This window comes from Macrobrachium rosenbergii, chromosome 20 (genome assembly GCF_040412425.1).
Source record: "Macrobrachium rosenbergii isolate ZJJX-2024 chromosome 20, ASM4041242v1, whole genome shotgun sequence".
Taxonomy (NCBI): Eukaryota; Metazoa; Arthropoda; class Malacostraca; order Decapoda; family Palaemonidae; genus Macrobrachium; species Macrobrachium rosenbergii.
In genome coordinates, this window is record NC_089760.1 from 27,850,001 (window position 1) to 27,867,500 (window position 17,500).

At 33.6% G+C, this 17,500-nt stretch overlaps 2 protein-coding genes across 3 annotated transcripts in view; one reads left to right on the top strand and one right to left on the bottom strand.

The window, feature by feature from the left end:
- LOC136849180 (uncharacterized) overlaps nucleotides 1-17,500 on the bottom strand; it is a 91,863-nt gene that overhangs the window by 30,299 nt on the left and 44,064 nt on the right. The window contains exons 4-9 of the mRNA XM_067122294.1: nucleotides 6,688-6,814; nucleotides 5,301-5,456; nucleotides 3,935-3,967; nucleotides 3,314-3,468; nucleotides 2,037-2,268; nucleotides 1,464-1,547 (exon numbers count right to left, since the gene is read on the bottom strand). Coding sequence (XP_066978395.1) covers nucleotides 1,464-1,547; nucleotides 2,037-2,268; nucleotides 3,314-3,468; nucleotides 3,935-3,967; nucleotides 5,301-5,456; nucleotides 6,688-6,814 — 787 coding nt within the window. The remainder of the gene's footprint in view (nucleotides 1-1,463; nucleotides 1,548-2,036; nucleotides 2,269-3,313; nucleotides 3,469-3,934; nucleotides 3,968-5,300; nucleotides 5,457-6,687; nucleotides 6,815-17,500) is intronic.
- LOC136849181 (uncharacterized) overlaps nucleotides 1-17,500 on the top strand; it is a 1,024,479-nt gene that overhangs the window by 13,508 nt on the left and 993,471 nt on the right. The gene's annotated exons all lie outside the window — the stretch shown is intronic.

Consider the following 17,500-nt stretch of genomic DNA (forward strand, 5'->3'; position numbering starts at 1 on the left):
TGGTTTTAGCGGAATTTTGCACTAAAATCAAAACTATTGTCCTTATTTAAAGTATCAGCAAAGGACTGCGATTTTCCTGAAGTGAAATATTTTCTTTTGACACTGTATTAACTCGCTGCTGGGAAGAAAGGGCGTTGGGTCGGGGTATGATACATGAAACATACGTACCGGGGTCTAAGCGATGTCAGGCAGGGCAGCCGATCGAGACCACAGGTCTACCCCAAAGCCAAATCAAAAGTCCTTCAAAAGAAGGCATCGTGCTTACCCCATACAAAAATGGGAATAAAAGCACGTTAAAAGAAGAAGAAGAAGAAGACTGTATTTCAGCACTGACGTGATCTGCCAAGAAATATCAGGATGCCATGCTATCTACTGTATGATCACTATTTTGAAATTGAAATTGTATATGGGTTGTAACATCAATTATTGTTTATGGGCTGTAACATCAAAACGACAATTGGACGAAGGCAGGCCAGAAGCATGCATGGAAAAACGATAAAAATGATATCAAAGAAAACGTACGGTGGGATTAATATAGAAAATGGTATGCTCAACATTCTGGAAAAATGGTACACTGATTTATTCGTGCCCGATCCCGTTGCATACAGCAATGTCCCCAACAGAAATTTATTTTTTCATATACTTCTAGCACTAAATTTTCCTTATACATCTTTATTTTGTTCTCCATTTTCTTTTTCCATTTTAGCTCCATTACTTAATCTCCTGAACCACGTTTCATATACTGTCGATATTAACTGTTAACTTTTTGATGCATCACACATTTGTTAATCTTGTGAAATCCCTTATTTATAGAGGATATTTTTATGGTTGTTGTAATAAGCAGGAAATTTGTAGCATAGCTGAAATAGCACGTTTATTTTGTCAGTAGTAAACCCTTTCCGCCAATAGGCTTACGAGGGAACCATCTCTATTACTTCAGCCCTTTCACTAAACTTCGCGTCCTCATCCCGCCACTTACTGATTTAACTCCTTTTCTTATACCCATAGAAAGACCCTGTTGACCTTTGACCCTATCTTGGAATTTTTTTATTTCCCTTTGCTCCGTGCACTTTCGTGCCTTTAGTCCTAGCCCATCTGTTGTCCAGTTTTTTCCCCATATGCTTGTCTCACTTTTTCAAACTCGTTTTTCTACAACATTATTAGCATAACTACAGGGATATGCATATACCATATACATTTATTTTGAATAAAATACCATTTATAATGTGCAAATCATGAACACTGAACACTTCGAATGGAAGGAAATAGCTGTCTACAGTTTCCCGTGACGTTAGTAGGTGTTCTGGAGAGACTAAAGGAGAATGATAGGAATAAAATTTCATTATCATTTAAAGGAGTTTGGCCAGATCATCGAGTCACACCATTCCATCTCTCTCTCTCTCTCTCTCTCTCTCTCTCTCTCTCTCTCTCTCTCTCTCTCTCTCTCTCTCTCCATTTCTAACCTGTGTCACGTCCATAGCGATGACTTTCTCGGCCCTCACGTAAGCGCGCAAGACTTGTCGACCATCGTCAGGGCTGAAGTCAATCTGTTGATGTTGAAAAAAAATATCGTTCCTTAGTAACCTTTTAAATGGAAAAGAATCGAAGCCGAAGTTATTAAGTATAAGTCATGTTTTCGAAAAAGTTTTAAACTTTCGCTTCCTGGTTCGTGACTAGTGTATTGTAGGTAATGATAAGTTCTCTAACCGGTGGTTGGTTGATTACTAAAGAATTATCTCTGTTATTAATTATCTCATGAAGAAGGGACTCACAATATAATATGCATATTTATATTTAGTTTTGCTTTTGGAAATATTTTATATACATAAACAGAATCTGTATACCTAGAGTCTTACTTGTAAGGATTGTTTACAGCATTACGTTGGGAAGTGTTGCAATTAGTAAGCAATTGTAAGCAATTGTAAGCAATTACAAGATCTGTGAATTTCAAGGTGAATTAGGATGTGGCTGAGGAAATCCTATTTCAGACCACAATCCTTGAAAAGAAGAGAATGCTAATTGACCCCTAAACTTACTGTAATGATCTCTGGCTTGATGCCCAGCAATGTCTTGGCTGAGAGACGAGGTATCAGTTTGGGTTGGAGAGCTTTGACGCCTCCCATATCAGTGATGTTTGCCTGAGTCCACCTGTCCACTTTTCCGTAGATCTCCTTGTTGTTTTTACTGATGAGACGCTGGCTATAAATTTGGCTTGGGCATCGGGCTTGGGTTGACTGGGAATCAGCGCAGGGTTTCAGAATTTCATTTCTGTCGGTACACAGCAGTTAACCATTTTATCAGTATGTCTGTAGTAATAGACATGTGTCCTAGACGAGATTTATCTCATAAAACCTGAGGTGTGATTAATTACACATGGGTTTATATATATCTAATTACAATATATTCAATTATAAAATTAGATACGTTTCAAGTAGAAGAAGTTGCAACCTTCTCTTCCTCACCAATAATCCCTTTATGCCACCTACGCCATTAGATGCTGGAAGTTCTTAGTAACCACCAGGAATATTCTGACTTGTATTCGGTGTTTACATTAAGTAGGCAACATTGCTGATGCAAAATGACTTCTTAGAACTGAGACCTTTTTAGAGACTTTTTTATTCATTTGTATTTGCACACGTCTTCATTGGGCTGAAATTAGTTATTTGACATTACAGCTATGGGGTAAGTCAGCAGTTTTGATGTTTGTTCGTTTTTTCTATGCAGTCGACGTCTGAACAATCTCTTATCAAAAATAAAAATGACATCGAACGAAAGTAAAAGCAAGTAAAACTGTATAAAGAATGAATAAAGATAAGGGTGTGCATTTTGACTTATAACTTGGGAGTCCTCCTCGAGGCCTTCTTTCTGTGCCTTTTGTTTCGACACTAATTTAGTTAAAGGAAATCGTAAGTGAACACGGTTCTTTTCACTCATGTTAATTACTCTTCGTTCCAGCTTTAGCAGCCAGTCCGTATCTGATGTGCCTAAAGTGTTACACAGTTATCTGGGTAACTGGTATGATTAAACACCATTACTGTTATTGAATGTTGACAACAGCAAGTTCACATTTATTCTATGATTTATATCAAATGCTACTTATAATGGAAAAGGATTTTTAAATTTTTTATTTGGTTAAAATAACAGATAACAACCGAAATATTAGTCTTACGTTGTAAATACCCTGAAATATCAAAACCCTAGATCAGTTCTAGTGTTTCATTTCCCAAAGTAGTGATTAACAAGGAAATTTTTCCCTATTTGTATTTCTTGGTCTTACAACTAAGAGCCTAAGAAGAGAGAGCCTTTTGCTTACATTTTCATTATAGCAGCAGGGTCTGTTATTTGACTGAGGTACATCGGTGAAAGATTAAGCACTACTTCCCTGCCGAGGAGCGTGATGTTACTGTCCATGAGTTTTGTTGGGTCCCCAAGTTTGTTTTCGTAGGCTCTCAGAACTTTATTGGGTATCTGAAAGAGTGGATAAATTCTTAAGAAAGATATTTTTATATATTAACGATGAGGATTCTCTGTTTCTATGAATCCATTTGCATTTTTATGTGATGGCAGCGTGAAAGATGGCTTCGGCAATCAGGAGAGCTTACATGATTTAACTTACAAGCGCGTGGTACCATTGAAAAATTGAAAAATATGTGGGTGAACGCACGGGGAATATCTGGGGAAGAAGATCATGAAATAATTTTTAGAAATGTTATACAGAAGTCTTTCACCACCACCCTGGGCTTGGAGGCATTGATGGTAACGATGATGACTATGCAGTAGTCAGGTTTTGAATCAATAAAAATATAATGATGGCCAGTACACATCCCAGCACTAGTCAGGGGTTTTCAGTAAGATAAGACAGGGAGAGAAAAAAGGACGTGAAGGTGACATGAGCGAGATAAACCACTAACAACATCAATAAAAGGACACTTACTGTGCATCCCTGACCTCCCTCGCCCATACGGCACTGGAAAAAAAGATGGAGAGAATAATGAGTTGGAGTTTGTGCTGTGAATCGAATTACTTTTGTGTTATCAGTTTATAATGAAAGAGCTCTACTATTGCACAGCTTATAAAGATATGCGAAGTATGCTAACAATAGCTCGAAATGAATTATAAGGCAAAAATAGTAAACAGGCATAACAAACTTAGAGGAATACCACAAGGTAATGCCCTAGGGCCGATAGCACTGCAGAATTGTTATGGATTTTGAAACACATTTGATAATTTTTTTTTAATACACAGATCAACCTGATATCAGACAACTATGAATATATATTAACTAAATTAAAAAATGAAGACCTTATAGAGTTGGATGAACAGAAATTGACTGGAACTACACGAAGATAAAACATGTTTAGTAGACGCATGAGCAAAGACGTAGCTTTGAAGCAAACGTGCAAGAAGACATTCGAAAACTGGGCTTTCAAAATACGTCAACAAGATTATCTATGAGGTACCTCAAGGTACGAAAACCTCAAGCCATTAAAGCCGATACTAAAGGCATATTCAACAATTATGTTAGAACAAGTTATTCAAGAAAGTTGTAACGATGAAGAATGAAAGCAAACCGAGACCTGATAGTATGGCCTCCTAGAATAAACCTAGGGATGTTGAAGATCACGATTATCAAAAGGTATTTTGGGAAATTTTTTTTTGCTTAGAATAAATTAAATAAAAACGTCTGAACGTCGTTACATTCGGAGAAGGACCAACGAACATCCAGAGGTGAGATTACTGATCAAGGTGAGAATAAACGCTTTATATAAATTGCTTGAGAAAACAGAGTGAGAAATTCGCCCTTCGTTTATCTAAGTGTATTGCTAAAATTACAACATAAGTTTATGCAGAAGGCGTAGCCGATGTTACGTGAACACACTTAGGTATATTTCAACATGTTGCCTATAGAATTTCGCCCAGGAACCAATATTTTAAGGTAAAACTAAAGCCGCGCTGCTTGGGTTTATGTGAAAGTTGACCTCAACGAACGCGTGTGACTTCAATTCTGCACCAATATAGATTAAAATAGTGATATCCCTGAGTGTAAAGATGGAGACAAGTAGCCAAAAGATGCCAGAAAGCATGTTGGAGCGACAGTGCCATAAGCTCCTGTATCATCTTTCACATAAAAATAATAAAAAAAAAATCATCCCATAAAAACTGAAGGATCGTTTAATATGCATATTAGTTTCTGACTTCTGGATTGAGTGGTTTATTGGAACTTATATGGGGATCACGATAACTAGGGTCACTGACATCGGCCTTTTTATTCGAGATGAAGTCATGAATAGCATACTAACACTCGCTTGCTTTAGGGCGGCGATGGCGTCGTCCTTGCTGACGTTCATCATCTGCATGTTTTTCAGCTCGTCAAGGATCCTGGGAGGTATTTTGTCCTTCCCGTCGTTGATTAGCTTAGTGAAATTGTCCTTTCCGAGACTTCTTAGGTTATCAAGCTGTAAAACAAAAAAATTTCCTTATCGTTATTATTATTTTTTTTTATCGTGGAACAGTAACCTTGGCATTGCATAAAATATGAAATTCACCTCATTAAGCTGAAAATGAAATCTACCTCATTATGCAGGAAGAGAAATCCACTTCATTACATTAATGATTTTATTGTCCCACTGTGGTTTACTTAATCTGGACTTTTTGGCCTACTTGTGACTAACGGACAATTGCAAACGGCAAAAATTAAGTGGACAAAGCGGTTGTCAAATATTTTCAGACAATATAGAGTGAAAAAACATATTCATTAAGGATAATTGAGCTTCTCCAAATGATAAACACTTTTCAGTGTTAAGCATTTCTTTTGCGTTTGTTGTTCTGTTGTCAGTAACTTTCCTGCACATGATACGGAACCAAGAATCTTTTTGCAGATTTCATTGTTTATTTTGTCGAGTTCTTCACTTTTTTAAGATTACCTTGCATATTCTTGGCAACAGTCCAAATGTCTGTTCTTTGGACCCCTTTGACTTTACAATAAATGTTTCATATTTTCAGGATCCTTGTGAGTATCTTGTTTATTTTTGTTCAGGAATAAAGTTTTGCCTTGCCTGTGCTCTAATTAAGTCAAGAGATTTGCTGATTTGGTGTGGAGATCGCACGTTGCTCTCCCTTTTTTGAAGGAAAGGTGGAGACACCGTAATTCCAAGATTTAAAAGGATAAATTATTGACATTACTCGTCCAAGATTTTTTTTTTCGTGCCCACCAATTTGGCTATCATCTGGGCAGGGTATGTCCAGATTTAAAAGGATAAATAATTGACATTACTCGTCTAAGATTTTTTTTTTTTTTTGCCTACCAATTTGGCTATCAGCTGGACGTGGTATGCCCAGATTTAAAAGGATGAATGATTGACATTACTTGTCCAAGATTTTTTTTTTTTTTTTTTTTTACCCACCAATTTGGCTATCATCTGAACGGGATATGTCCAGATTTGAAAGGATAAATGATTGACATTATTAGTGCAAAATTTTTTTCCCACCAATTTAGCTATCATCTGGACAGGGTATGTCCAGGTTTAAAAGAATAAATGATTAACATTACTTGCCCAAGTTTTTTTTTTTTTTTTTTGCCCATCAATTTGGCTGTCTTCTGGACAGGGTATGTCCAGAGAAAACAGCGCAAGACACACTCGTGCTTATGAAAAGCTCTGATCTCTACTGATACAGATTATGGCTTACCTTCATGACATACCATGCCTGAGGAGGCATCTTCTCCAGCATCTCGGTGACGTTGGCATTCCTGTAATCTCCCTTTCCGATCCATCCTTTAACTGTGTCTGGAAGCTTGTCTTGGAATTTCTGCATCCTGCAAAATACAAAATTCTTGATAAGAGCCATGGCGATCAAGAAGAAATGCCTGAGGTTAGTACAGTATTGTTAGTGAAAATAAATTAAACCTATTTGTTAACAATTCTCTAGTTATCTTGTCGCATTTAATCTCTTACAGTCATTCTAATAGGAGGAACTCTGAGAGAATTTGTATTGTAATAGAATTTATTTTCTCAGTAAATGAAGGATTGTAAGTTTACTTATTCTTTCCGAAACTATTTAAAGGTACCAATACAGCGATTATTATTATTATTATTATTATTATTATTATTATTATTATTATTATTATTATTATTATTATTATTATTATTATTGCAAATCTTCTAGCTAACGAAAGCATTTCTAGCTGAAGAAGGGAGCTGAGCAGGCTCTCGAAAGCTCCTGGAATTTATTTTATTTGTAAATACAGTACTTTACATAAATGTGGATTTTGTATTTTATTATTATTATTATTATTATTATTATTATTATTATTATTATTATTATTATTATTATTATTATTAAGCCCCAACCGTAGTTCGAAAAGCAGAATGCTACAAGCCAAAAGACTGTTTAAGGAAAGCAACTCAGTATGGAAAAAGACACAAGGAAAGAATAAACAGGTAATAGAAGTAATAAAGAACAACAAATAAGATCAAACAAATAGCTGTCAAATGAGACCCATACGAGCCTGCTCAGCAAAGAGAATTTGTATCCAGTTTTAACTTATATTCCATAATTTGATGGTAGCTGCAATAAAATATCACAAGAACTGACTGCATATATAGTACTACGTGGGTGCAAAATGTAGAGCACGGACGAGAATACTAGGGTTGGCCCCAGTGTTTGTTTGAATTTCACTTTATTTCACCAGTTTACTAAAAAATCATATATGTAATCGAGATGCATATTTTATAATATTTTTTAAAATGGATTGCTTTTTGTGTAAATATTGTTCCCTTAACTTGATGGGGTTAATCATCCAGAATCCGAATAATCAATTGTTAGTGATGGTTACCCAGGTTGCCGTACTGTAGAGTAGTCTAATATATGCAGTTTGTGCACACTACTTAGCTGTAATCTAAAACAACAGAAAATAATGATCAAGACTTACAGCAGTGAAACACTGGCATTAGTGCCATTATATTTTCATAAGCAGCAATTCTGCTTGATAGCTGATGATAGACCATCATCTCTTTGTCAGACTTAGACTGACGCTGTTTTAACTATTAAATTAGCACTGCCAGACAACAGACAGAGCACAGTGATGCTCACAAGCAACAGGTTGGGAATCAGTGGCAATAAGCTTTGAAAAACTTCGTAAATGGAAAATAAAGTTATTGTGAAAACGTCATGCAAAATTCCTCTCCAATGACTGTCGACTATATGGTCTCACTCCGTGTTCGTCATATTGTAACACAAGAATCGGCAAATTGGATGGGGTCTCGTCGGGTACTGGATTTGATTACATCATAGGATCCCAATCAGATAATTTTTTTTCTTATTTTCATTACAAATGAAATTTCATCATCTTTTTGCTAATGGTTAAGTAATTGCTTATTATTTATCTCGACAAAACCTTTGGAGGTTATCCGCTTCCTTTTATCTTTCATTGTTTTTTTTTTTTGGCTGGTTCCTTCCTAGCCCCTTTATTTTTTGGCAGACTTCTATTGACAAAGAACATTAAGGTTATCTTTTTTTCTTTTTCTCTTTTTTTTATTTATTTTTGGGTGTCTGGTTCCTTCCCACTCCCTTCAATTGCCTGAAGACTTTTTTGATAAAGAGAATGGAATTATGTTGAAGAACTGAATGGCCATTTACCATGTGAATATCCCACGCTGGAAATTAGCTCAAGGGAGACCAGATGGGCGATTTTTCAGACTTTTTTTTCTTTTTTTTTAGATATTCCATTGCTGTGCTTCTTGCGTGGTGCACTGTAGACATTACCAAGGCTACTTGCTGCGTCCTTTCTACCTGTAACTCCACCCATGTTTGGGACTTTGCTCTACCTCTATTCCTGCTTCATTTTTTTCAGTCTTGTTGTTCAACCTCTTTAACTACCATGCGCTATCGTAAATATGGATTTTTCTCCCAGTTCCACTTTTAGAGCCTTGTACTTCATTTATTGTCTGTTCAACTTCCCCTCTTCAGTGTCAAGAGCTGAATGGTTGAAAATACACCAGCGCTTGCATTGTTGATGGCGTAAATTTCATAAATCGGTCAATCAACCATGTAATCATGAAAGTATATATGTACAGTATGTATGTATATATAATATATACGCATATATATATGTATATATACTGTATATATATATTTATAGATGTATTATGTATTTATGTAACTGGTAATTCCACAATGGTCCCGTCCCATGGATAAGGAATATAAGAAATTCTTGCATATAAAGAGACAATTTTTATATTTATTTTTTCATATATATATATATATATATATATATATATATATATATATATATATATATATATATATATATATATATATATATATATGTATATATATTATATATATATATATATACACATATACACATATACATGTGTATATGTGTGCATGTGTTTTAGAGAGAGAGAATGAGAGAGAGAGAAAGAGCAGTGTTGTTTATGGGAATGAAGACCTTCTATTATTTCTAAAGATTTTCTTTAGCCAAAACTTATGGAAGGGTAATAGACGCTGCATTCCAGTTCCAGGAGAGAGAGAGTCCTTGTAATGCAGCGTCTATTACTAAAGATTTTTTCCCAAAACTTATGGAAGAAGTGTGAAATACAGTAGCAACCTCAGAAAGTATTTCAAAAGTGTTAGAAATGGCTCGAAATATATGAGGTCTTCATTCCAACCTATACTTCTCAACACTGCAGATATTTTACGTACTCTGCTACATTCCTCTGGAGATCTGTAGGGTCCGAGGAATGCCTGCTACCAGATACATACACGTCAATAATGTTGGGTTCCTGTGTCGTCATTCTTTGCATTATGAAATAATGGTCTGCGTGGCTGCTGTCTCCTTGGTAACGGTCTTAGTGTCTCATATTGAAGATAATAATAATTCTTCCTTCGGATCCACTTCCTGAGGATTTTTCAGCCCCCGGAATGTTTTTGCTTTCAATTCCTTCCTTCGGATCCACTTCCTGAGATTTTTCAGCCCCCGTAATGTTTTTTGCTTTCAATTCCTTCCTTCGGATCCACTTCCTGAGGATTTTTCAGCCCCCGTAATGTTTTTGCTTACAATTCCTTCCTTCGGATCCACTTCCTGAGGATTTTTCAGCCCCTGTAATGTTTTTTGCTTTCAATTCCTTCCTTCGGATCCACTTCCTGAGGATTTTTCAGCCCCCGTAATGTTTTTGCTTTCAATTCCTTCCTTCGGATCCACATCCTGAAGATTTTTCAGTCCCCGTAATGGTTTTGCCTTCAATTCCTTCCTTCGGATCCACTTCCTGAAGATTTTTCAGTCCTCGTAATGGTTTTGCTTTCGTTACCTGAATTCGAGTATTCATTTCATCGTACAGCAGTTTAGTGATGGGATTCATTGTATTATTAGTGAACATTTATAACTGGGTGAAACTTTTTGTTTAAGATTGACATTGAAAACAGGCTTTTTTTTTATAGGTTTCACTTTCCGATTTTTTCTGGTTTTTGATTAAGGAATCTTCTCTTTTTCATCCTTCTTAATGCTTGGTCTATGTTGTCTGAGAGTGATAGATGTATGTATATAAATGCCAATCACACGTTACATATATCACTTTCAGACAACACAGACCAAACATCAAATATATATAGATATATATATATATATATATATATATATATATATATATATATATATATATATATATATATATATATAATATATGTATGTATATATATATACATACATATACAATGTATATTTATGCATACATATATATTATATATATATATATATATATATATATATATATATATATATATATATATATATAATATAAATAATTATTAAAATTACTATTGACACATAATTTCTGTATCTCTCATAACCACAGGGAAAATAAAGGACTAGGTGTAGGTGGCTTAGAAATAAAGTTGAAAACGGCCAGGACTTACTCCCAGTCTTTTTTCCCATGTGGCTATATGATGTACAGTATACATATATATATATATATATATATATATATATATATATATATATATAGATGTATATATACATATATATATATATATATATATATATATATATATATATATATATATATATATATATATATATATATATATAAGATCCACAACTGTCATTTAATATCGAATATATTGTACCTTTGGAAAAACTTACACCCAAAGTAAATTATAACTAACAAGTGCCTCTGCGCCAGCGAAGATTCGAACTTGGGCGTTGGTTTAGGAACCACGATAGACAGTGACTTTGACCACTGGCTTCGAATCCTGTGTGTCACAGATGGACTTATCAGTTATAATTCACTTTGAGTAACTCCAAGTATACACTGAATTCGATATTAATCGATATTGGTACCCTTTTATTTGTGAATATATATATATATATATATATATATATATATATATATATATATATATATATATATATATATATATATATATATGCATATATATATATATATATATATATATGTCACATATACTGCATATATATATATATATATATATATATATATATATATATATATATATATATATATATATATATATATATATATATATATATGCAGTATATGTGAAGTATATGTATGATTATTTGGCTATAATTGCCAGGGTATCGGTTATATTTAGGCGTTGATTAAAGTCATTCCAGTTTTGATCCTTCCCAAAGAGAGATACCGATTTTTGTTATTGTTGTAGTATGGTTTAGAGGTTTATTTACTTTCTTTACAAAAAACATTGAAACATGTCTTTATCATAAATCTTGATTTCAGACGGTATTTTCACCGATAAAATGTGGAGACTAAGATAGCTAGAATTCTGAGTGGAATCTGTGTTCCCATTTTCTCATAAAAATATCAGTGAATAAGATTAGAGATGCAGGTTTAAATATCTCCTAGAGCAAAGCATTCCTAATAATTGTTAGAAAGAGTACATTTAATTTCAAATGAAGTTCTGTAAATCCCTAACCATATTTCTATATTTCATCCATATTTTACAGTTCTCATTTATTTTCTTAGGTTTATATTCTTTTAACTGTGGAATAATCTAACTAAATGATTTGCTGTTTTTCTTGTTCCATTTACACATGTAAAAAAAGTTACAAATGTGAAGGTTCTATCCCTTTCAAACTAGCAATGAGTACTTGCTGCCCTTCCTCAGGTGCGCTTAAGCAGGCGTAAAATAAAGCTACTCTGAGCTCACCCAAAGCGCTCGTCACCACCTTTGGTCTCACCTGAGATCAATACCAGCATTCGCTTACCGTGGGAAGTCTTGCCCAGGCTAATGTATTTCTTACACACTCGAGACCGCTGCTTCAATCTGTAGCTGTGCGCCTTGACATACATACGAGAGTAGGACGACACAATATATAGATTTCTTATGGGTTCTTCATCACCCTCTCTCGTGTTTTTTTCTCACTTTTTTTCTCATCTCGCTTTTCTCGGATTCATCCAGTTAGTTTGGTGGTCTACACGTGTTTCCTCCTTTATTTAATCTTTTATGTTTATGCTCTACTGTGGCTACTTTGTAGAATCTCAGTGTCATCATTTTTATGTGTATGCTGACTCACATTCCAAAATTCCTCGCTAGGGGTAACTTTAGGTATTCCATTATACAAACAATGGATTTTGGCGTTGATTTTCTTTTTTTTTTATTTAAAAAATGATCAAACTGTGATCACTGTATATTCGTTTTCATGGTAGCTGGGTGATATATTGCTGCAAAATTCCTTCAGATTCGCACGCATGTCTGGTCGAGGACTTGCAGAAAATATTAAAATTTGTATTCCAATTACAATGAATCATTCACCCTGAAGAAACCTATTTTTGATGACGAGCTGCAATTCTGAGAATATTTATTGTTGAGAGACAGAGAGGGGTTTGGATACCAAAAGCTAGCTCTTGGACTCTATGCACAGGAGGGCAGATAATTCCACGGTCAGAAAATGATTGTAATGAATAAATTCTAAGAATGCTTGACCCTCGGGTTCACAGTTGCCACAAATTACTATTGAGATTGCAAGGACTAATGTGTACAACTGAGTATGAGGCGAAAGAAATTATACAGAATGTATATGTATATATATATATACACACACACACATATATATATATATACATATATTTATATACATATGTACATATATACACATAGTATATATATATGTATATATATGTATATGTATATATATATGTATATATATATGTATCCAGGGTTCGGACCGAGATCCTCTCCAGATCCCGCAGAACCCATCCTCGCCCCCACCCCCGTCCTCCTGCTACTAAGATCGAAGGCCCTCGTAGCTCATTAGATCAAGGGAGCAGTCACAGTCACTTTCTTTACGACAGTGTTTGCTGCTGTGCCGTCTGCTGGAAGTAGCTGCTGGCTCCTGAGACTGTATCGTATTAAATGGTCCTTTCATCGATTCGGTCTGACCTTGCGGGAGAAATTCAAACCTGCGAATTATAATAAATATGGATGAAATAGCGAACGCAGAGCGGTGCCTCCATGATTGCCTGTATGTAGGAGGGAGAGCAAGAAAGTGTGGATGAATATATGTATTTGGTGGTGACGGCGGTCTTTAAATTTTCTAGCGCTCATTATTTTTGTATATATATATATATATATATATATATATATATATATATATATATATATATATATATATATGTATATATATATAATTGTATATATATATATATATATATATATATATATATATATATATATATATATATATATATATATATATATAAACAATCAGTTGCACAATTTTTCTGTGCGTAAATTCAATTAATAACACAACCTCATTTAAACGGGATGATATGTGATGGAGACTGTTATTCAAAGAGCTTTCAAGTATTTTTCTGTCCTCATCGTCTGGTAGCCGTGAATAAAAGAAGTCCTTGAAAGCTTGTTATTTTTCTTTAAATAAAAATCTCTGCTAGATACCATCCTGTTTAAACAAGGTTTTGTTATTATATATATATATATATATATATATATATATATATATATATATATATATATATATATATATATATATATATATATATATATATATATAGAAAGGCAGATGCCTCACTTTAATTCGTGGCATTTGCCTTCATATATATATTCATCACGTTCCATATTTTCGTGATTCAGTTATACATGTGTATATATATATATATATATATATATATATATATATATATATATATATATATATATATATATATATATATATATATATATATTAATCATTCCAGCTCGGCAATTCAGCTTTCAGTTGACCACTTTGTTAGCCGTAATGTAAGTCAGAATGCTCCTGTAGCCGAGGTCTGTGCATGTTTGATTTTTATGGCCCTAGAAAGCGAGGAAAGGGACCCTTAGCATGCCATCATGTCTGTAGCATCAGAGGTCTTCTGTTCGATTTTTCTCTTATACACGTTGAGCAGTCCTCTTGTCAGTGCTTAAGACTGTTGATGGGTTTTTGCAAATGTAAATAAGCCTAAAATGCTGTTTTAGGTTTCATTTGATTATTTTAACATTTTACCATTTGTGGACAGTTGGTATTAATACACTATATGTTTTGTTTTTTTCTCTCTTTTGTATCAAATACCAGTCATTTCGACCTGTTCCTTTAGTATAAGCCCATAATCCTCTTCCAAGCTAATCCCTAGTATGTGGCCATAATGAGCAATGATAAAATATAGAAAATTAACTAAAAAAAATCCATCATGGACAAAGAAAAAAGGCACTGATTTTCCACTGAAAATTGGTACTGTTCGACTTATAATTAGGATTGCATATATTCAATGAAATAGCGTAACAAAGAGCGAAATGCCATCTTCTCTTTTTTTTTTTATTAAATCTTAAGTGGTAATGAAACTAGATCAAAATTTGGCAGAGCCAGATTCTTTATATCAGGTTCCAGCCTAATGTTCTGACTACTTGGCCATTCTGGTTTGTTGTGGTTTTGCTGCCATGTGCTGCTCCCGGGGGTCGTCAGTCATGGATGTTGGTCACAGAGGTCAGGTATTGGGCTTTTCAACAATCCAGGAAGTACGTAAGCTTGGATTAGTGGTGAAGCTTAACTACACCAAACCAGTGGTTAAGTAGTGAGGAGATCAAGCAGGAAACTAATTAAAGAATTGGTCTGTAAAATTTTGATCTACTTTGGTGAATTCTGACGATGAGGGCAGTTTGTCCTCGTAAAGCTAAGGGTTTTAAATGGCTTCCTAACAATATTCCAATATTTGATACACAAGAGAACATCTTTAAAGAATGTGATTATTATTATTATTATTATTATTATTATTATTATTATTATTTATTATTATTATTATTATTATTATTATTGTTATTGTGAAGATTGAGAAAAAGAGACTCGAAAGCTCTCGTTTTGTATATATTTTTAATATATATTTACACTTACACCATTGTGGATTTCTTCACCGTTCCAGTGACTCATGCGATCATGAGATTATTATTATTATTATTATTATTATTATTATTATTATTATTATTATTATTATTATTATTATTATTATTATTATTAACGAGACTATTTAGTAATTATATTAATAGTAATGGCATAGAAATGATAAAAGAAAACATGAAATTCGATAGCAAGATGTCATTATTGATCTGTAAAAAAGTGACTATACTGGAAAAGAATGAATGACCAGTACCACGTCCAATTTATCGGTCGTTTTTCGCCCTTGGTCACTACACTATAAGCATGACACACCAGGCACGTGCTCTTATTTTCTGCGTTTTTTATTGTTTATTTGTTTTTTAGATGTAATTTTTGGATCTCAACATGATTAATTTTACAGATGTGCGCCTATTCCTACGAAACGAGGCAAAATGGCTATTAATGTTAGAATCAAAATTCCATATATTTATATATGTAAATATATATATATATATATATATATATATATGTATATATATATGTAATATATATACATTATATAATACATATAATTATTACATATATGTATAAATTATATATATATTATATTATATACATGTGTATATATATAGGCCTATATAAATACATATGTATATATATATATATATATATATATATATATATATATATATATATATATATATATATATATATATATATGTGTGTGTGTGTGTGTGTGTGTGTGTGTGTGCTCTATGAAGTCTTCACAGAATCTAGGAATCATTAAGTACGAAACTTCCGTTTTCATTTCAAACATGAATATTCGATACTCACCATTTCCTTGCTCTTGTCATGTTCATAGTGCGAATTATTCTCATGCAAATCTGAATATATATATATATATATATATATATATATATATATATATATATATATATATATATATATATATATATATATATATATATATATATATATATATATATATATATATATATAAAAAAATTAATGGGTTGGATAACTAGTGTAGGAGGTATTGGTAAGGAAGGGCATAATTGCGTGAGGATAGTGTTGAATGGTACTGTGTCTATAGGGGTTCGACGTGCTGCTGATAATAACCCTCTTATTTAGGTACATTAAACGACTAATTTTAGTAGATATTTACTGCTCAGGAGGTTCACCAACGATACAACAATTGAATTATTAGTTTATAATTTAGGTATGTGTGTAAATGTATGTTTGTGTATGGGTACATGTACTTGTATGTATCATACCACCAAGTCTGATTTAAAACTGGGACGTTGAATCAGCGCCAGCGTTGTTTATCAGTTGCTAGGAAATGTAGCCTGACTCGTGCTGCGTTGCCTCTCCTGTTGAAAGACGGCTTTTGTTTGTCTCCATTATCCGCGTCACTTAGCCACGACAGGCTTCGCCTTTGGTTAAAACTGAACGGCACGAACGTTTTTATTATTAATTGAGTACGCCCATAACTAGTGCTCTTTGGAAAAGAGGGGGAATATACCTAATTGGGAAGTTAATCTCTCCGTTGTGGGTCATCGACCTGGTGGGACACAGGCTTCCTCTATGCGAGGTGTCTCTGATATATCCTTAATTCTGTATAATTTGTGTTTTTATGTTTTCGATTTCTCATTTTGAATAGTTTGTTTTATTATACGTTCATTCTTGCATAGGCAATTATGGAAGTCAATTTTCCACTAAGTAAATGATTAGTGAAAATGATAGAATCTAACACCAAAATACTTAAGTTTCCTTGAAAATATTTTTAATATATGAATAGAAGACCTTAACTACTTCTTAGGAAAAGATTATCATCATAGTGGCAATGTTAAATCAGATTCAAGATTTCCACTGCCAGGAAGTAATCTTTTCGCAAAATTTATTTCGCCTGGGAAAATATTGTAGGCAAGTGATTGACCATTAAAGCATTAAAATGAACATTTTCTTCTACTCTTTTGACTCAAGCATTGCCTTGTGGGTGTTATACTGTGGATTATATTGTATTGTCACTTCCGAGGTTCCTGCATATTTTTTGCCTTAGCTTTCACCAGGAATGTTTTGTGCTAAGTGGCTACCCGGTCATTTTGTATTTCTTAA